General features: G+C 48.5%; 1 protein-coding gene across 2 annotated transcripts in view; it reads right to left on the reverse strand.

Moving 5' to 3' along the window:
- Positions 1-745: 745 nt before the first annotated feature.
- The window catches only part of CACNA1E (calcium voltage-gated channel subunit alpha1 E), a 267,448-nt gene continuing 248,888 nt past the window's right edge, over positions 746-19,305 (reverse strand). For both annotated transcript variants that reach the window (XM_065554517.1, XM_065554515.1), the window contains 2 exons: positions 17,432-17,622; positions 746-15,594 (listed from right to left, as the gene is read on the reverse strand). In XM_065554517.1, coding sequence (XP_065410589.1) covers positions 15,055-15,594; positions 17,432-17,622 — 731 coding nt within the window. In that variant the 3' untranslated portion in view covers positions 746-15,054. The remainder of the gene's footprint in view (positions 15,595-17,431; positions 17,623-19,305) is intronic.

Below are 19,305 nucleotides of genomic sequence, written 5' to 3' on the forward strand. Positions count from 1 at the left end.
GTGTATTGCAGCTGGCAGACCAGAAAAGCAACAGTGGGTGGAGTGATGTCAAGTGAGATCAGAGAGACTGCTAAATCCACAACCATCCTAATGAATAATTGTAAGGGAATGCAACTGTTCTGAATGAAACAGAGTCAAGAATGTCACATTGGGGCACAGGTCAGAGAAAGTGTTTCTCCCCACCAGAAATGATTGCTGCTGGTAACAGTTTGCTACCGAGCATACAAAATGAGAAGGTGCGCTCGACCTAGTTTTGTGCAATCTACCAGAGTCAATTCAGAAAAGAAATGTCTTTGAACCACCAAGCAACAGCATGCACAATATAAATAAATGTGATGTCCTCCCAAGGAAGGTCACTCCGTGTGTATTACTGTATTTGCTACAGAACACATGCAGAGAGGCAGCATGTTGCCATGGGCAGGGCACTGCACTGGGGGCAGATCCTCAGACAGCGTTAAGCGTCATCGCTCCATTCTGGGATATTTTACTTCAGCTGAGGAGCTGTCTCCTGCGTTCTATTCCCAGCTCTTCCACTGACCTGCCGGATGGCCTTGGGTAGATCACGTCAACTCTCAGCCTCTGTTTTCCCTCGTGACCTTTGTCTAGTTCGATTGCAAACTCCTTGGGACAAGGACTGTTTCTTCCCACGTGTCTGTACAGTACCTGACTGAGTCCAGCTGAACCTGCTGAGCGCCACTGTGACGCGAATCCGAAGAGAAGAAAAAGCAGAAGGCCGCTGGGTTAATTCTTTAGAACAAGTTTTTATTTTATTTTTTTCTCTGACAAAAAAACATTAAAGTTTTACATTTCCCCCTCCCCCCCCCCCCTGTTTTTGTGTGGTTTTCCTTTTGGAGCCAAACGAGCATTTATGTTACAATATATCCACCTCGTCAACATGCAGTGCTGAGCTCAGCAGCTGGCTTAGGAGAGGTGCACCCAGACTTCCACAGGGATCATGGCTTTGGTCCGCCAATAAGAACTGCATTTATTGGAGGGATCTTGGACTTGCCCTGGATGTGCCAGGACTGTGACTATGGAAAAAAACCCAAAAGGGAATGCTGTGTGCCAGTTTGATTAGCATGCACTTTGCACCTCAGCAGCTGCTCTGCTTTCTCTTAGTCAATCGTCATATGCTTCGGGTAACGAGCAAGTGAAAACGGCACAGAGTCAACTCCAGAGGCAATGGTTGTTGTTTAGAACAGCTGGATGTCTCAATACGGCTGGGGATCAGTTAGCCAGCTGTGCACCAGTAGTAGTATTGTATTGGTGCACCTCCAGTTGGATTGGACTGAGCAGGGTCTGGTTATCCGGAAACACTAGATCCAGATGCAGAGACTGAACTATTTCCCTGATTTTCTCTGCCTCCCCATATCCTGCCATGGCCCTCTCCCTGCATGGACATTCTTGTTAGCTCCTCCCCCACCTGATGTCCTGCCATGGCCCTCTCTCTGCATGGAAGTATATTTTTACCACCCCAGTTTTCCCCCTGCTATGTTGAAGGGTTATTAAAGTAATAAAGAACATCTTCTGGTTGGATTTAAGAAAACATACCCTTGGTTTGGAGATGCTTGCTCCAAGTACAGCAGTGATGCTTGGAACCTGACCATAAGCGGAGAGCTTAGCAGCAGATTCTCATGGGCTTGTCAAGGGGGAGAAAGCTTCTGTCGGCTGTCAAGCCTTCTTTAGGCCATGGAAGATACATTATACAGAAGCAGAGTTAGTCCGGAGACTAAGGCTGGGTCTACACTACCTGCCTGAATTGGCGGGTAGAAATCGACCTCTCGGGGATCGATTTATCGCGTCCCGTTGGGACGCGACAATCGATCCCCGAATCGACGCTCTTACTCCACCAGCGGAGGTGGGAGTAAGCGCCGTCGACGGGAAGCCGCAGAGGTCGATTTTGCCGCCGTCCCTACAGCGGGGTAAGTGGGCTGCGAAACGTCGAATTCAGCTATGCTATTCACGTAGCTGAATTTGCGTATCTTAAATCAACCCCCCCCCTGTAGTGTAGATGTAGCCTTACAAAAGGATATGCAGGCTGCAACAGTACCTTGAAACAATCTGTTCTCCTATGGGGAGTCTTTCCCTTAGCTCTCTCATTTTTTGGTTTTACAGGCCGATACAGTATTGTCCCCATTTGCTTTCAAATCCTATGACCCCCCCCGGGGTACTTTATCCCCTTCTAGAGGTGTAACCACATCCTGGACTTTGCAAGGTAGATCTAATCAGTCCATGCTCGTGGTGCCACTGAAAAGAAAGATTCCCAACACTGTGGTTTATAGTGTAGCTGCATACAAACAGTTTCTGTATGTTAAAAAAACACCAGTGTAGATGAATAAAAAGCTCTACTCAGGTTCCGCATCCATGCTATCGATGGATGCTCATTACTTGGCTGATGAACCCAACAGGTTTTCAATAAACCAGCTGGTACTGGCATACCATACGGAAACTCTCATCAAATAATTTGGACGAGGGCTACTCTAGAACAGGGGTGGCAATGTTTTAGCACTTGTTTCACACAAAGGGGCAAATTCTGCTTTAGTGCCATGGATGCCAACCATCCCGCAGTGTTTTACTTTAATGGCACTTTGATTTTTACTGTTTCTCCTCGCTCCTGTTTTTATGGTTTCAACAGCAACTAACTTGTCAAACGGAAATTTCAAATGATTCCCACCCAAGACCACTGAGAGTCAAGAAGAAAATGCTTCCATCTCCTAATCCAAATATGTAGTGAAGTGTCTGTGCAATACATGGGTGCGGGGGGGGGGGGGGGGAAGGGGGAGGGAGAAGGGGGAGAGAGACATTCCATCCAGGAGCTGGGAAGCACAGAGCTCCCCTGACAGGCATCTTTAACATCTGGAGAGAAACCCAACTTCCATGCTACTTCAAAGTTTTGGCTCCAGGAGCTGGACATGCCCCTTTCCCATCACCAGTCTCAGTTCCGATTTGAGTGTCATGGCTCCAACTTTTGGAGAGAGATTGAGTGTCCATGCTGATTCAAGGCATTTTGGGAAACAGCTTGAACCGGAGACTGATTTTGTGTGTCTGGAGAGCAGACCCACCTATGTAGGTGCTCAGATGTTATGGCAATAAGCAGACTGTAAATACTTAGCTTGATCAGATAGAGCTCTCTAACCTATCTCAGCCCCATTTCAAGCCTCTGGCGCCATCACTAAGCTGGAAACCCCATCTAAGTCCCGATCCTGCTGTAGCATTCAGACAGATCTGAGCCCACTCCTGGTTCTGTGCTCTAGGATCTAAAGAGTCAACTGATCTCAGTCCTGAATCCAGACTTCACTACCTGCAGAGCCACCTGTAGCCAAAGCTAGATTCCAGTTCCAGCTACAAGCAAATGATCTCATGGCCAGTCAAACTCTGAGCTGAAAGATCCATCATTTCCCTGGTGGCATATACCAGCACTCTGTCTAGATTGCTGGGGGCAAGGGGAACACACCTTCCCTCAGGTGAGGGGGACCAGGATAAGCCTTCATAGGGGAGAGAGACCAGTTTGTGTGCCGAAGAGATATTAAGCTTGAAATATGAGTTTAAAAATTAAGAAATATTTCAAAACTCATAAACTTCATTGCACACTTGCTGGTCTGCTAGAACCATAATAATGAGACATAAGTTATAAGCTTTAAAACCAACGTGAAACAAGGATCCTCTTTATAGTCCCCCCCCCCACCTAATGCACACACACAAGAGAACCCCACCTCCCACCCCCAGTAATGTATTTACACAGAGCATGGCTTATTGTCATAAATCTTTTTGCATTTAGAAGGTCAAGATGCAAACCCCTTTATTTACAATACGTATGGGGGAGGGTCATCTCATCCACACCCCACCCGCCCATGACCACCTCCTAGCCCAACAGTTTGTACCATGAGGAGATATGCCTTTGGAACAAGCTGACAGTAACACAGCTGCCTTCCTGCTGCTGGAGAATCAGAGTCAGTTCCTCAAAGCTGACTGGTTCAGAGTTATCCAGCTGCTGATTACTTCCTGTCAGTTCTGGAGTAATTAGTTTTCCCTTTGTTTTGTTTAATTGTGACACATTTCTCTGGTATCAGATTGCAGGACCGTACAGCCATGCATCCCCCACCCCACCCCAGTTGGAATAATAAATGTGGGAGCCATCCTTAGGTTTCAGAGGAAACAGCTAATGGGGATGAATAGGGCAGGTCTCACCTCTTGATCCAGACAGGTACTGAGTACCTGCAATGTCCCTTTGTCACAGGGAGTTACGAGAGCCAGAATGGGCCTTTTACAGCTATTGATTCTTCTTGTATGCTCAGTCAGGGCCCAATTCAAAGCCCAGTGGCACCAATGCGAGTTTTTCCATTGCCTTCAGTGGGCTGCAGACCAGGCCTTAACACCCTCCCCCTGCACCCCGCAGTTGGTTTTCATTCTCCTCAACCACGAGAGAAATGCTCGTTATTTTTACACTAAAGCTTATCTCCATGGAAACTGAAGGGGGCCCTCACCGGGGAGCAGGCACCAATGCTCCTGAAGACCAGCTTGGTCTGGACTGTGGCCCCGGTGGCCCCAGAGCCAATGCTCAGCAGCTCTCGAGGCTCTTGCGCTTTCCCTGAGCTCCAACATCCCCCAGACCCTTGCAGTTTGCCAACGGCTCTGAGAGGTGGGGAACGAGCAGGCGGCGATGAGGGCCCAAAAGACCTGACCTAGGCCTGTAGTTGCTGACTTTCTAATTGCACAAAACCAAACACCCTTCTGCCCACTTTCCCTAAGGCCCCACCCTCTGCCCTGCCCCTTCTGAGGCTCCCCCCCCGCTCACTCCATCCCCCCTCCCTCTGTCGCTCTCCCCCACCCTCTCTCATTCGCTCATTTTCACTGGGCTGGCGCAGGGAGTTGGGATGTATGGCCACTGGGAAGCATTCATGGACAGAGGACTGTTCTCTCAGGATGGACTTCACCTGAGTAGGGAGGGAAATAGACTTCTAGGATGGAGGCTGGCACAACTGATTAAGAGAGCTTTAAACTAGGAATTTGGAGGAGATGGTTGAGAGATGTCCAGGTAATCTCCACGCTGGATTTTAACATTGAAAGGGAAGAAAACGAAGAAAGAAAGGATACAGCCGTGGGTAGGAGAATGGACATACGGAGGAAGGGTAGTGTAGATACCAGTCTAATAGGTGATACTGGTGGTAGAATATCAATGCCTAATCGGGTAAAGACTGTGAGCGAAGCCAAACAGCAAAAATTAAGATGTTTGTACACCAATGCGAAGAGCCTAGGTTACAAAATGGAGGAACTAGAGGTACTGGTGCAGGAAGCTAAACCAGATATTATAGGGATAACAGAAACATGGTGGAATAGTAGTCATGACTGGAGTACAGGTATTGAAGGGTATGTGCTGTTTAAGAAAGAAAGAAAGAAAGAAAGGCAAAGGTGGTGGAGTAGCATTGTATATCAATGATGAGGTAGACTGAAAAGAAATAAGAAGTGATGGAATGGATAAGACGGAGTCTGTCTGGGCAAAAATCACATTGGGGAAGAAAGCTACTAGAATCTCCCCTGGGATAGTGCTTGGGGTGTGCTATAGAACAGCAGGATCTGATTTGGATATGGATAGAGACCTCTTTAATGTTTTTAATGAAGTAAATACTAACGGGAATTGTGTGATCATGGGAGACTTTAACTTCCCAGATATAAACTGGTGGACAAGTGCTAGTAATAATAATAGGGCTCAGATTTTCCTGGATGTGATAGCTGATGGATTCCTTCACCAAGTAGTTGCTGAACCAACAAGAGGGGATGCCATTTTAGATTTGGTTTTGGTGAGTAGTGAAGACCTCATAGAAGAAATGGTTGTAGGGGACAACCTTGGTTCAAGCGATCATGAGCTAATTCAGTTAAAACTAAATGGAATGATAAAAAAATAGATCTGTGACTAGGGTTTTTGATTTCAAAAGGGCTAACTTTAAAAAATAAGGAAATTAGTTAGGGAAGTGGATTGGACTGAAGAACTTGTGGATCTAAAGGCGGAGGAGGCCTGGAATTACTTCAAGTCAAAGTTGCAGAAACTATGAGAAGCCTGCATCCCAAGAAAGGGGGAAAAATTCATAGGCAGGAGTTGTAGACCAAGCTGGATGAGCAAGCATCTCAGAGAGGTGATTAAGAAAAAGCAGAAAGCCAACAAGAAGTGGAAGATGGGATGGATCAGCAAGAAAAGCTACCTTATTGAGGTCAGAACATGTAGAGATAAAGTGAGAAAGGTCAAAAGCCATGTAGAATTGGACCTTGCAAAGGGAATTAAAACCAATAGTAAAAGGTTCTATAGCCATATAAATAAGAAGAAAACAAAGAAAGAAGAAGTGGGACCACTAAACACTGAGGATGCAGTGGAGGTTAAGGATAATCTAGGCATGGCCCAATATCTAAACAAATACTTTGCCTCAGTCTTTAATGAGGAGCTTAGGGATAATGGCAGGATGACAAATGGGTACGAGGATATGGAGATAGATATTACCACATCCAAGGTAGAAGCCAAACTCGAACAGCTTAACGGGACTAAATCGGGGGGCCCAGATAATCTTCATCCAAGAATATTAAAGGAACTGGCACATGAAATTGCAAGCCCATTAGCAAGAGTTTTTAATGAATCTGTAAACTCAGGGGTATGACTGGAGAATTGCTAACATAGTTCCTATTTTTAAGAAAGGGAAAAAATGTGATCCAGGTAACTGTTAGTTAGTTTGCCTGTTAGTCTGACATCTGTCGTATGCAAGGTCTTAGAAAAATTTTTGAAGGAGAAAGTAGGACACTGAGGTCAATGGTAGTTGGGACAAAATACAACATGGTTTTACAAAAGTAGATCATACCAAACCAACCTGATCTCCTTCTTTGAGAAGGTTACAGATTTTTTAGACAAAGGAAACACAGTGGATCTAATTTACCTTGATTTCAGTAAGACATTTGATACAGTTCCACATGGGGAATTAGTTAAATTGGAAAAGATGTGATCAATATGAAAATTGAAAGGTGGATAAGGAACTGGATAAATGGGTGACTACAAAGGGTCATACTGAAAGGTGAACTGTCAGACTGGAGAGAAGTTACTAGTGGAGTTCCTCAGGGATCCGTTTTGGGACCAATCTTATTTAATCTTTTTATTACTGACCTTGGCACAAAAAGTGGGAGTGTGCTAATAAGGTTTGCGGATGACACAAAGCTGGGAGGTATTGCCAATACAGAGAAGGACCGGGATATTATACAGGAAGATCTGGATGACCTTGTAAACTGGAGTAATAGGATGAAATTTAATAGTGAAAAGTGCAAGGTCATGCATTTAGGGATTAATAACAAGAATTTTGGTTATAAGCTGGGGACTCATCAGTTGGAAGTAACAGAGGAGAAGGACCTTAGCGTATTGGTTGATCACAGGATGACTATGAGCCGCCAATGTGATATGGCCGTTAAAAAAGCTAATGCGGTCTTGGGATGCATCAGGCGAGGTATTTCCAGTAGAGATAAGGAGATGTTAGTACCGTTACACAAGGCACTGGTGAGACCTCATCTGGTATACTGTGTGCCGTTCTGGTCTCCCATGTTTTAGAAGGATGAATTCAAACTGGAACAGGTACAGAGAAGGGCTACTAGGATGATCCAAGGAATGGAAAACCTGTCTTATGAAAGGAGACTCAAAGAGCTTGGCTTGTTTAGCCTAACCAAAGGAAGGCTGAGGGGAGATATGATTGCTCTCTACAAATATATCAGAGGGATAAATACCAGGGAGGGAGAAGAATTATTTAAGCTCAGTACCAATGTGGACACAAGAACAAATGGATATAAACTGGCCATCAGGAAGTTTAGACATGAAATTAGACGAAGGTTTCTAACCATCAGAGGAGTGAAGTTCTGGAACAGCCTTCCAAGGGGAGTAGTGGGGGCAAAAGACATATCTGGCTTTAAGCCTAAGCTTGATAAGTTTATGGAGGGGATGGTATGATGGGATAGTCTAATTTTGGCAATTAACTGATCTTTGACTATTAGCGGTAAATATGCCCAATGGCCTGTGATGGGATGTTAGATGGGGTGGGATCTGAGTTACCACAGAGAATTCTTTTCTGGGTGTCTGGCTGGTGAGTCTTGCCCACATGCTCAAGGTTTCGCTGATCACCATATTTGGGGTTGGGAAGGAATTTTCCTCCAGGGCAGATTGGCAGAGGCCCTGGGGTTTTTTCGCCTTCCTCTGCAGCATGGGGCACGGGTCACTTGCTGGAGGATTCTCTGCACCTTGAAGTCTTTAAACCATGATTTGAAGACTTCAATAGCTCAGACATAGTTTAGGGGTTTATTATAGGAGTGAGTGGGTGAGATTCTGTGGCTTGCATTGTGCAGGAGGTCAGACTAGACAATCATAATGGTCCCTTCTGACCTTAAAGTCTATGAGTCTAGGTGGAGGCATGGCCAGGCGGCTCTGTGCGCTGCCTCGGCCCACAGGCGCTGCCTCCATAGCTCCCATTGGCCGTGGTTCCCAGACAATGGGAGCTGCAGAGCTGGTGCTCAGGTTGGGGGCAGCACATGGAACCCCTGTGGCCATCCCTTTGCCTAGGAGCCAAGGGTCATGTCGCTGCTTCTGAGGAGCTATGCAGGTAGGGACCCTGCCAGCTCTGCGCCAACTGGACTTTTAACGGCCTGGTCAGCAGTGCTGACTGGAGCCGCCAGGGTCCCTTTTTGACCGGGCGTTCCAGCCAAAAACTGGACACGTGGCAACCCTACCTAGGCCTCACTGCACTTCACCTAACCTGAGAGGCATCAAGCTCCAAGGAGCTGTGATACACAGGGGGAGCGACATCTAGCCAAGAAAAGCCCAACAGCCAGGTGGAGGCTCATCTGGCACTGCCCATGGACCACAAGGGTCTATGTTCAAGTCTCCTTGGGGGTGTTGTGTGCTGCCCCAAAGGGACAGAGACTCCGGTAGTTACTGGCTCAGAGCTGCAGAGGCAGTGGCTGCTGCTGGCAGACAGCTGCACCTTCTCCAGATTCACTTTACACGGAAATATTTGAGTCAGGAAATCCCCTGAGCGAGTCTTTACATTTTGGCTAAATGAAGGACTTAAAAGAGTGAAAGGAAATCGATGGGCCTGGACCCAGACGCAACGGGGCCTGTGCTGCATTCTCCTGGCTGACGGCCGGCCCAACAGGTCTCTGCTGCTTGCCTCTCCCTGGTGTTTGAAAACGCTCTTGTGAGCTTCCTGGGCAATAACATGTACTACAAATTGCAGGAGAGACGTTCTTCGTACTGTCAAGAAGCTACCAAAAGCTCTTTATAATGGCAAACAGATCGGCAAGGGAAAGCTCCATATCGGAGATGAGCCTGAGCCAAACCCCCAGACCCAGACAGCCCCAACTCTCTGAGCTGAATTCACACAGCCCAGCACAGCAACTCAGGCCCATCTCTACCAACCTGAGTCTAAAGCCCCTGAGAGGGCCCTTTGCTTAAAACACAAAATGCCTCACCCCCCGAAAACACTGAAAGTCAGAGCCATATGCCTAGCCCTGGCAATGACAGCCCAGCCCTTTAATCACTGTTTGTTTGTTTGTAAATGCACCCATCCCCATATCATCTGGTGCCTGACAAATTAAAACCAAGCAACACAATAAATGAAACTGCTACGTTTCTGTATGGTTTGGCAGGTGGGCTAACGAGATCAAGCATAATGAGGTAGAGAGATCCTGCAAAGAGGTTTTGGATGGCAGTGAATTACTGGGCAGCCATTTGGACTTTGGGTTAACCCTCATTACATTCCATCAGGATGAGACCTGGAAACCGGACAGCATGGGAACTGACAGGAGAGCTGGCTTGCTTGCTGAGAGAAGTTAAGCTGTTGGAAGGGGGTGGTCCAGGTCACTTTTAGGGATGCTTTGTGTGAATTAAGCAGCTGAAAGAGCTGTGCAGGGATGGATTCATCACTTGTTTAGGGACAGTGAGAGGGTCAGATAGCTAAGAGAGGGGTAGGATGGCTGGGGAGGAATTGGGTAGCTTGCTGGGGGCGTTTGGGGGTGGCAAGAGGATTTGGCACACAGGAGAGAGGGACAGTCACTCCTTGGAGTGAGGCACAAGGGTACAGATAGGCAGTGAAAGCATTTGGCACCTAGAATACGGATCTTTTCCCCAATCTCTCCCCTTGATAACTGTTCTTAGAGCTGGCTGGCTTGATAGTTCTTAGAGCTGGCTGAAATTTTTCATTGAAATTTTTTTTCAGAAACTCAGAAAACGATGTGAGAGGCTGATCTTCACTTTCAGTTTCAGGACAGCGAATGCCACCAGGATTTCTAAGGACCGAGCTGTAGCTTATCCAGTGGGTGGTGCAGAATTAAATGTCACTTGTCTAGAGTTAGGTTTTGGGTGGCCGAGGCTGCTGCACAACACAGACAAACTAAAACACAATAACCCTCTGACAGAAACGAGGGCATGATTGCAAGAAGCTAAGCTAAGGGCCACATGCTCACACTTCCCAGTTAGCCACCCCAAACATGTGCCTTCAGAGCACAGCATCCCCTTCTAGTATGACAAGGCACACCAACATAACTGTAGATGCACAATTCGGCATCACGACTGGCTCGAGTAATATAGTACATTGGGTATTATTATTACATAGCATCTTCGGTCCCAAAGCATTTATACAGCCCCCATGCCAAAGTCTAGTCCTGCTGCAATGAATGGCAAAACTCCCACTGACTTCAAAGGAACCAGGCTTTGGCCCTGTATGTACAAAGATCACTCCTCACCCTACTGAAATGCAACCACCTCTGGGGTGGAAACAAAACAGCTACCCTACACTAGCATCCCTCTGCCACAGTGAGCACAGCAGAGAACACACATTTGAAACCACAGCGGGAATTCAGGCTGGCAGAACAGAATTACAGAGCAGTTACAACTGGAGCTGGAATTTAGCCACATGCTGTATTTTAAATAGTACAGTTCCTATATTAGGAAGTTGTCCCAGATGACTCAACTTCATGAACTCTACAGATAAGCACACTTGTCCCGAATATGCTGCACTGCAGTACTGCAGGCAGGCTTACTCATCCATACACTGCTCAACCCTCTTCCTACAGCCAGACAATCCCGGAGTCCCCCAGCACCCCTTATGCTGAATCCGCTTGCACCCTCCACCTCACCACTCTCAGCAGGAGGAAGATTTTAGCCCATTTATCTATACAGGTACCTTAAGACAAAAGCTGCTATATAATAATACCCACACCATTATATTATTGTTGCCAGCCGCTGATTGCTGGTTTGTTCCCTTCCATTTGCATGTGTATGTGGAAGGGAGGGGCCAAGCCATCCTGGGAACACTGGAAGCGTGGGCAGCCAGCTCTCCCCTCTCAGACTGGATTTATTTTGTGGCATAGCTGGACTTTAGGAAAGGAAAATTTCAATTTTCAAGCAGACCAGGCCAGCCAAAAACTAACTGCAGACAAATCCATTCCAATCCAGTCCTGCCTGCCGGATAAGCTTTTGGTCTGCACTCGCATATCCTTCGTGCATTCGGGTCCCAGTTCAGTATAGCATCTAAGCACATGCTTAAATCCATCCTAATTCAGTGTAGTTAAGCATGTGCTCCCATGCTTTGCTGGAGAGGGATGGATTGCTGAACCAAGGCCTGAACAGCCTAAAACCGGAAGTGAAAATCAGCCTCCTACCTCAATTTCTGCATAAAGGCCACTGAATGGGAGAGGAAATGGTTGATTTGCTAAATCTGTTCTTTGGGTCATCTAAAGGACTTGTGCCAGGTACTGCACATTGGGGACAGCACACACAGCTGATTACATATGTGCTTCCCTTGAAGATTATCGCTGAAAGAGAGAAGACAGAACACGTGCCTAGAAACACACCTTCCGAGGGAAAATCAGTCCTGTTTACAAGAAAGCCATGTCATATAGAATAAACGCACTCCCCCATCCTTCTCCCACAGACTGAAGTGCTATGCATATGCAGAATTGCAGAGCTATGGGATAGGTGGCAGAGCCATGGGAGAAAAATGGCATAACCATGCAATAAACTGCATTGATCTTGCTCCTTCATTCCCCTTGCTTGCACTCTGTCCACTAATCCATCCTCACACCAGGATGACTTCTAACAGCCGAAAACCCTGAGTAGCTCCCCAAATCAACCTGCCACAGAATTGTTTCTTCTTGCCCCCAAATGTGGAATTTCTCCCCATCATAATTAGACGGGGCAGAGGCCCCTTCACAGGCGATCATCATTCCTGATGCAGGGACAGCTCAATGGCCAAATACTACATAATGCTGAAGTGCTAGAAATGGGAGCTTTAAGGGGAGATTTGTTAAAGGCCCAAATGGGAGTTAGGTGCCCAGTGTTCACTGACCTTCCAGTGAGATGTGGGTTCCTAACCTCCATGGCTCCTTATCCCATCGGAGAGGGGAGATTCTCAGCGAGATACATAGCATGCTGCTCCTAGCTCTGGAAGGTGACGAGATACTGGGTCTTGCAGCCATGATGTTTTTATGGTTAATAAAGCTCATTTTAGGTCCTGTTGCACCTGGCTAACAGGTGAAGGGATACAATAAACAGTCCCAATACACCTGTCTAAAACTTGCTCCAAATGGATTTTTTCTGTACACTGCATGGCATAATACAGCACGCTGGTGTAATGGAAAGGTTGAAGAGGTCCTTGGTTTGGGTTGAGCTGACAATTCACCCCTGAGTAACGTAACCTTCTCAAGCCAATGCTAATAAAATCCTGCTTGCATGACACTGTCCCATCAGGTACTTCATATGTATATTTTAAAGCTTCTCAAACAAACCTTCTTCAATCCATACAAGATTGAAGGCACATTGACGGTGCCAATCTGTTTGTGAATTGGGGGGAGAACATTCTGCCTGGAACTGCTCCAGAGTGCCCATAATTTGCCAGTGGAAGAGTAGGCAGCAGGCCACAAGGCAGGAAGGTTAAGATTTTGGAAACTGACTGGGGTCACACAGCTCATGGCAAATTGAGAACAGATGAGAAGCTAAATCCTCCAGTCGGCTTTGAAAATCTCAACCCTAGTCTCCTCGGTCAGATCAAAACCCTCCTCCATTCCAGGTCAGAGAGAGCTTGTCAAGCCCAGGAGGGGTTCTAATGGCGGTGGTGATGCAATCCATGTCCAGTTCCTGCACCTGAACTTGGGAAATAAAGGATGCTTCCCACATTTTTTCCAGGAGGGACGTGGGGACTGGATTCAGTCTGTAGCATTGCCTCTGCAGGAGATCTTGAAAGGCTAATATGCCTAAGTGTCCCTCCATGCAGCGATGAAGCCACTTGGGGAACGGGGAGGGGAGAAGCGTTCACCCCCAATAGCCATGCTTTTCCATCCCCTCTCTAAACCAATTAGTCTGGTTTTGAAAAGTACTGTGCTCAGTCCTTCAGTTTCATTGTTCGAGAGGGTGGATGCATTTCCTCTGGGTCTCTTGGGTTAGGACTGGGCTGGGCAGAGATTTATGTACTTATCTGCATCACCTAGCCCTGCTCAATTGGCACTAGGGTGTCTCATTAGGGAAAAATCTGCTCATGTTTGCCAAAGCAGTTTGCTAGTGAACAACACTTTCACGCTCAGCCAGTACAAAGGGGCATCAGTCAGGACCTGATCCAAAGCCCACTGATATTTGTGGGAACACTTCCACCGACTTTAGTAAGCTTTGGATCAGACCCCGAGTGCACACTCTGTCCGTGCATCAGTGGAATGCAGAGGCACCTGAGCCGCAGGGAGGAGAGTATAGTGCCAGGCCAGCCACACACACGAGAGGGAGTGGGGAGGTATTGGTGTAAAGAGAGATTCCCACTCCCTTCTCTAGATTTTCATAGTCCCATGGACACCTATTTGAGTTCCTCGCTGGGCTAAGTGTAAACTGGGAAGTGGTAACTTCTTTGGCACATGCTCAGATCCTCAGTCTAGCTGGTGCTCAACCACATGCAAAAATCACAGCCCAGCAATAATACCGCCACCCATGTTAATATCTCCCGGGAGGCGTTTCCTTTTGTTTTAAATCTGTATTTTGCATTTCAAACAACAGGTCTGCCACCTTCCAGGCAGGGGGAAAGAGGGGCCTGACCCAGCCGCGTTTGTCCAACAGAACAAGACCCAGGGTAGGAAAAATACCATACCTGGCATTGTAAGTCAACAGAAAGTGTTCGCCTGCTGGCTAGAGGTCCTGCGGGAGAAAGGTGGCCCTGGAGATAGCGTGCACCAGTTGACTAAAACAAATACCTGCATGTGTATATCTTTATATATACAGCATATAAATATATATACACACACATACCGTATATACACACACACACCTATAGTTCTCAGTATATAAATAATATATGTACGAGCAAGGTGGTTACGTTCAGCAGCATTGCCCCCAGCCCCTCCTCCCACAATCTCCCCATGGTACAAGCCGTTTTGTTTTGGTTTCACCTGAACCCATCCCCTCCCATCATGCACAGCAGCGGCTGGCTGTCCGCTGGGCCTCAGGGCCACCGCCCACCCCCACCCCACCTTCCTCCTGGCAGTTTTGTCACTAATGCATCTGGGAAGCAAACCAAAAGCCACGGGCAGCACAAGAGAACCCCAGTGACGGTGTCCGTTTCTCTGGAAGGGCCCCGCATCTGTCTCGATCCTCCCACTCCGACTTCCCAAGGGAAAAATGAAACATGCCCAAAGCCGCCTGCTGGGATCTTTTGCCAAGCTTCAAGGGACCAAGGCAAATACAAATAAATCTCAGGGTCCTGGCTGCTTTCTGCTGAGTTTTGCTTGGCAGCGGATCCACCCTCTGGTTTCCCATAGGCATAAAGTCCTGTTTTGCTTGGGAGGGGCACTTCCATGGTTTCCACACTCATCCCACTGGTGCCTGAGCCTTACTGGACCAGAGGCGTGCAAGCGAATCAAATGCTTCTTTGTGCAGAAAAAAGGGGGGAGGGGTCAGTGGGTTCAAATTTTTTTTGCACAAAGATTTTATTTCTCCTGCATTTGATTTTGGGTTCGTTTCATTCCCACGCGTGGCGAAGAGCATGCAACAGAGGGAGGGAGCGGCCTCTAGCACTTGTCATCTTCTTCCGTATCACTTAGCACGTCGATGCTAGCCCCACACATCACCCCCTGCGCTGCCCCTCTCCTCCTTCTCCTGTAGTGCCCATTGGGCATTTGCCAGCCATGCCGCAAAGGAGGGGCTGACCCGATGGTGTTGGAGCGGCCAAGGCTGGTGGCGACAGCAGCCTCAAAGGTGAGCGTCTCCTCCTCGCCGCAGTCTGAGGCATGGGAGTCGTCATGCAGGGCCAGGTATGGCTCCGAGATGTAGCGCTGGGGGGTGGAGTGCCGGCTCTGCTTTCCCTGCGGAGAGCTGGAAGACTCGGTCAGGCAGGTGTCATTCGTCTCCAGCGCCTGGGAGAATAGAGGGGACCCCCCCTCACTCTCATCCGGTTGTGGGGAGGTGTCACCAGGGTGCCGCATCATGGAGGCATAAGAGAGGAGCGGCCGTGGCTTCGGGGGGACCGGAGGGAGTTGCCGGCGACCTCGTCTCGGGGTGCTGGTGTCAGATATAGAGGGGATGGAGCTTTCACTCAGGGAGCCCGTGCCCTGCAAAATGGAAGGAGACAATCATGTGTACAGTACAGCTGGGATGGGATGGTTTGGTCAAAAGCTGCATCCTGCCCCTTCAGAAGCCCCTGATGAAAAGCAATCTCTCCATGGCTGCGTCTTCCCTAGGAGATGAGGTGTCTTCTTAACTCCAGTTAGCCACGGGGGAGCCTGGTCTTGAACTCAACCTGCAAACTCGTATGAATACTCCAATCTGCTTTGTCTTCACGAGGATTTTACCTTGAGTTACACCTGGGCTACATCTAAAATTCCTCGCTACATTACTCAGGGCTGTGAAAAATGTCACTCCCTATGCAATGGAGTTAGATCAACCTAAACCCACTGTAGACACCGCTAGGTCGACGGAAGAATTCTGGTGATGCAGGGAAGCATCTACACTACAGTAGCAGTGCTGCAGCAGTGCCCCTGTAGTGTAGACACACCCATAGCTAACTCAAGTTAAGAACACAATGGCTATGTCTACATCAAACCACTGCAGCTGCATCGCTGTAGTGCTTCAGCGTAGCCAATCACTACAGAGACGGGAGGGGTTCTCCCATCGGTGTAGCTAATCCACCTCCCTGAGAGGCGGTAGCTAGGCTGACGGAAGAATTCTTCTGTCGACCTAGCGCTGTCTACACCAGGCATTGGGTCGGCTTGACTATGTCTTTGAGGGGTGAGAATTTTTCACACCCCTTAGAGACATAGCTATGCCAATGTAGCTCTTCAGCATAGACCAGCTCCTAGTGAAGATGGCCTCAGGAGATCGGAACAGAGTAAACGGAGGTGGAAACTGCCTCAGCTGCTCCCACTTTCCTTCAGTGATCTCACAATGGCGTGCATTGGGCCTCACAATCATCCATTTGTGCATTCACAGTCCTACACTTGTTGCATCACAAAAGTGCACCGGCAAGGCTAGGAACGGACGTCTGCAACCCCACATGGTGTCAGTGGTAATTAATGGTGTTCTCAAACACACTGACAAAGAAACTGCTCACATGAACAGGCCTGATTCTCCCCTGCCGTGCTGTTTGGGCAGCTGTTTGCACTAGTGCAAAAGGGGTGTCAAATACTACCAAGAAGAATGGTACCATTTCACACCCACGTATCATGGGTGTAAATGATTGGACAAGGGGCAAAGCTGTGGAGAAGCTGGGCCTGTGTCTTTTTTTTGGGGTGGGGGTGGGGTGATATGGAAGAAAAGGCAAAAAACCCTTAGACTTAAACAGGGGTGGGTTGAATGTGGCTGGGGCTCCTCTGGCAAAGAGCTATATAGAGGGATGGTGACTGTTCCTCAGCTACTGGTAGCACTGCAATAAGCTTTCTAACTCATGGCACTTGGTCTAGGACCTGGTACTGTTAACATCACCACCAGTTCCCTGCTAGATTTACAGAAGAGGCTCTGTGGTTTCACAACAGCACTAGGATAACACAATAACACCCAGTGTGGTCTAGAGGATAGAGCCCTGAACGGGGACTCAGGCATCCTGTTCCAGGCTCTGTGACCTAGGTCACGTCACCTGTCTGTGCCCATGTTTCCACTCCCACCGATTGTCTGTCCTGTCTAATTAGTTTGGGAGCTCTTGGAGGCAGAGCCTGTCTCTCGTTATGTGTTTGCACAGCACCCAGCACAATGGGGCTCCAGTGGCAGGTAGGGCTTTTCAGCACTACCGTAATATACAGAATAATTGACCAATGGCTGCCTAACCCCAGAGATAGGAGTGTAGGGATCTCAGTGTTTTTGCAGATTTCTGGGGGGAATGATTGCTTGCCTCCATTCCTGCCCCAGGATCTCTGCCTGGAACAATGGTGTTTGGGCTGCTGGTTTCATCCCTACCTGCCTGTTTGGCGTCTGTGACCTGCCCTCGCTGGGTGACCTGGACTGGCGCCGGACAGGAGACTCGCCATCTGCCTGCGGACTCCTCTCCTCCGAGTTGCAGCGGGAGATGTCCGGGGACAGCAGGTGCTTGCGTTCTTTGGATCGCCCTCGTTCTCTTCCGCCTGAGCGATGTGTCTCAGATCTGTGGCCTGGGGAGGACAAAGTCAAACTGTAAGGCTCCCCAGTGGGACAGCTGCTGCAATTTGTTAAAAGTGGGGGTCCAGAGATCACAACCACGCTAGGAGGGTGCTGTCGTCTTAACTCTAATGTCCAGAGCTCCCTCTCTTTCATACTATCTCCATCCTGCTAACCCAACACTTCCTCTAGGCCAGGCAGGTGAGGGGCTGTCCCCATGCCTAGGATCCTGTAAGAGCTCCCTCATCAAAGGAAGAGTGTAGCTCTACTGCCTAGTATCTTCTTACACCCTCCTCTTCCCCCTAAGCAAAGTGCTTGTGACAGCCGTTGTGATTTCCTTCAGTCTGCGGTGGCTCTGGTCATAGCATGGAAATTGCTCCCCTCTGGATAGTTAATGACCTCTTTCCTTGGGGATGACAAAGTCTTTCTCCTTCCTCCTTCTCCAGAGCCTCAGTGCATCCTCTGACACCATGGACCACTTTCTCCTCCTGCGGCACCTTCTGAACTGTACAGCTCCCTCCTACAATGGCTCTGCTCTCATTTTATTAGGCTCTTTCCTCTCTGTCTCTGGTGGTGACGCCTCCTGTGTCAAGACACCGCCTTGACTGAGCCCCAGAAGGCTCAATTCTCAGCCTGCTGCTGTTCTGTGACTTCTCCTTCTCAGTCAACTTATCTCCACCTTTATGCTTCCCTGCAGCACCACTTTCAGCCGGATGGAACTGTCAGTGGATTGTGAGCCCCATCGCACGTACTTTCGACTTGTCTGAACCAAGTAAACCCCAGGACTCTGTCACAGCTTCTTTCAGGGGAACGCCTGGCCATCCTCAAACACAACTCTACCTCCTGCCTTCTTGGCACAGACCTCCCATTTGCCTCCACTGCCTGTAATCTTAGCATCTGAACTTTCCTTCTCCTCCCACATCTCCCATGCCTGTAAAGCTGCCCATCACCAGCTCCGCAACGATGCCAATGCAAGCCGCTGCCTCACTTTCAGCTGAAATTCTCATCCATGCATGAGCCATGGCAACTCTCTTCTCCATGGCTTTGTCAAGCCCCATCTCACCAGACTCCAGGAGGCGCAGAATGCTGCAGCCCTGTCTCTGTACAGTTCCACTGACTCCCTGGTCACATCAGGATCCAGTTCACACCTGGTTTCTCAAGTCTTCTACGGACTGACTCCAGCTTAGCTTACAGACCTGATTTCTCTCTACTTCTCACTCCCTCTTGGGGCAGCTCATGGATATACACCAAACGATTTTGCCATTTTGTTTTGGCCCATCCCTGCATAGACCCCTCTTCTCCTTCACCTAAACAGCACTTGCCAATCAGAAAGCCAGTGGCACCAAACTCAATTGGTGCTGCAGTGAATCCTTTGCACCTATAGTGGGAGCCAGAGTTGAGGATCTGCAGCCACTCATGTAAGGCAGGGATGGCAAACTTATACCACTGCCAATCCTGATGCTGCCTGGGACAGGGGACGGATGGCACTGCTGCTGTAGAAGAGGGCTGGTGGCTCAGCACAACTCCTGTACATGCTGCTGATGGTGTGAAGGAGCAATAGGAAACCAGGATGGGGGTGGCCTCCTTCAGGATTAGAGGAAGAACACCCCACAATGAGTAGAGCTGAGCCAGATGGACACTGGAGCAAGGGTCTGGTTGGTAGCCCAATCACAGGGACCTGAGTCGGAGATGTTTTG

The sequence above is a fragment of the Chrysemys picta genome, chromosome 8 (genome assembly GCF_011386835.1).
Source record: "Chrysemys picta bellii isolate R12L10 chromosome 8, ASM1138683v2, whole genome shotgun sequence".
Taxonomy (NCBI): Eukaryota; Metazoa; Chordata; order Testudines; family Emydidae; genus Chrysemys; species Chrysemys picta.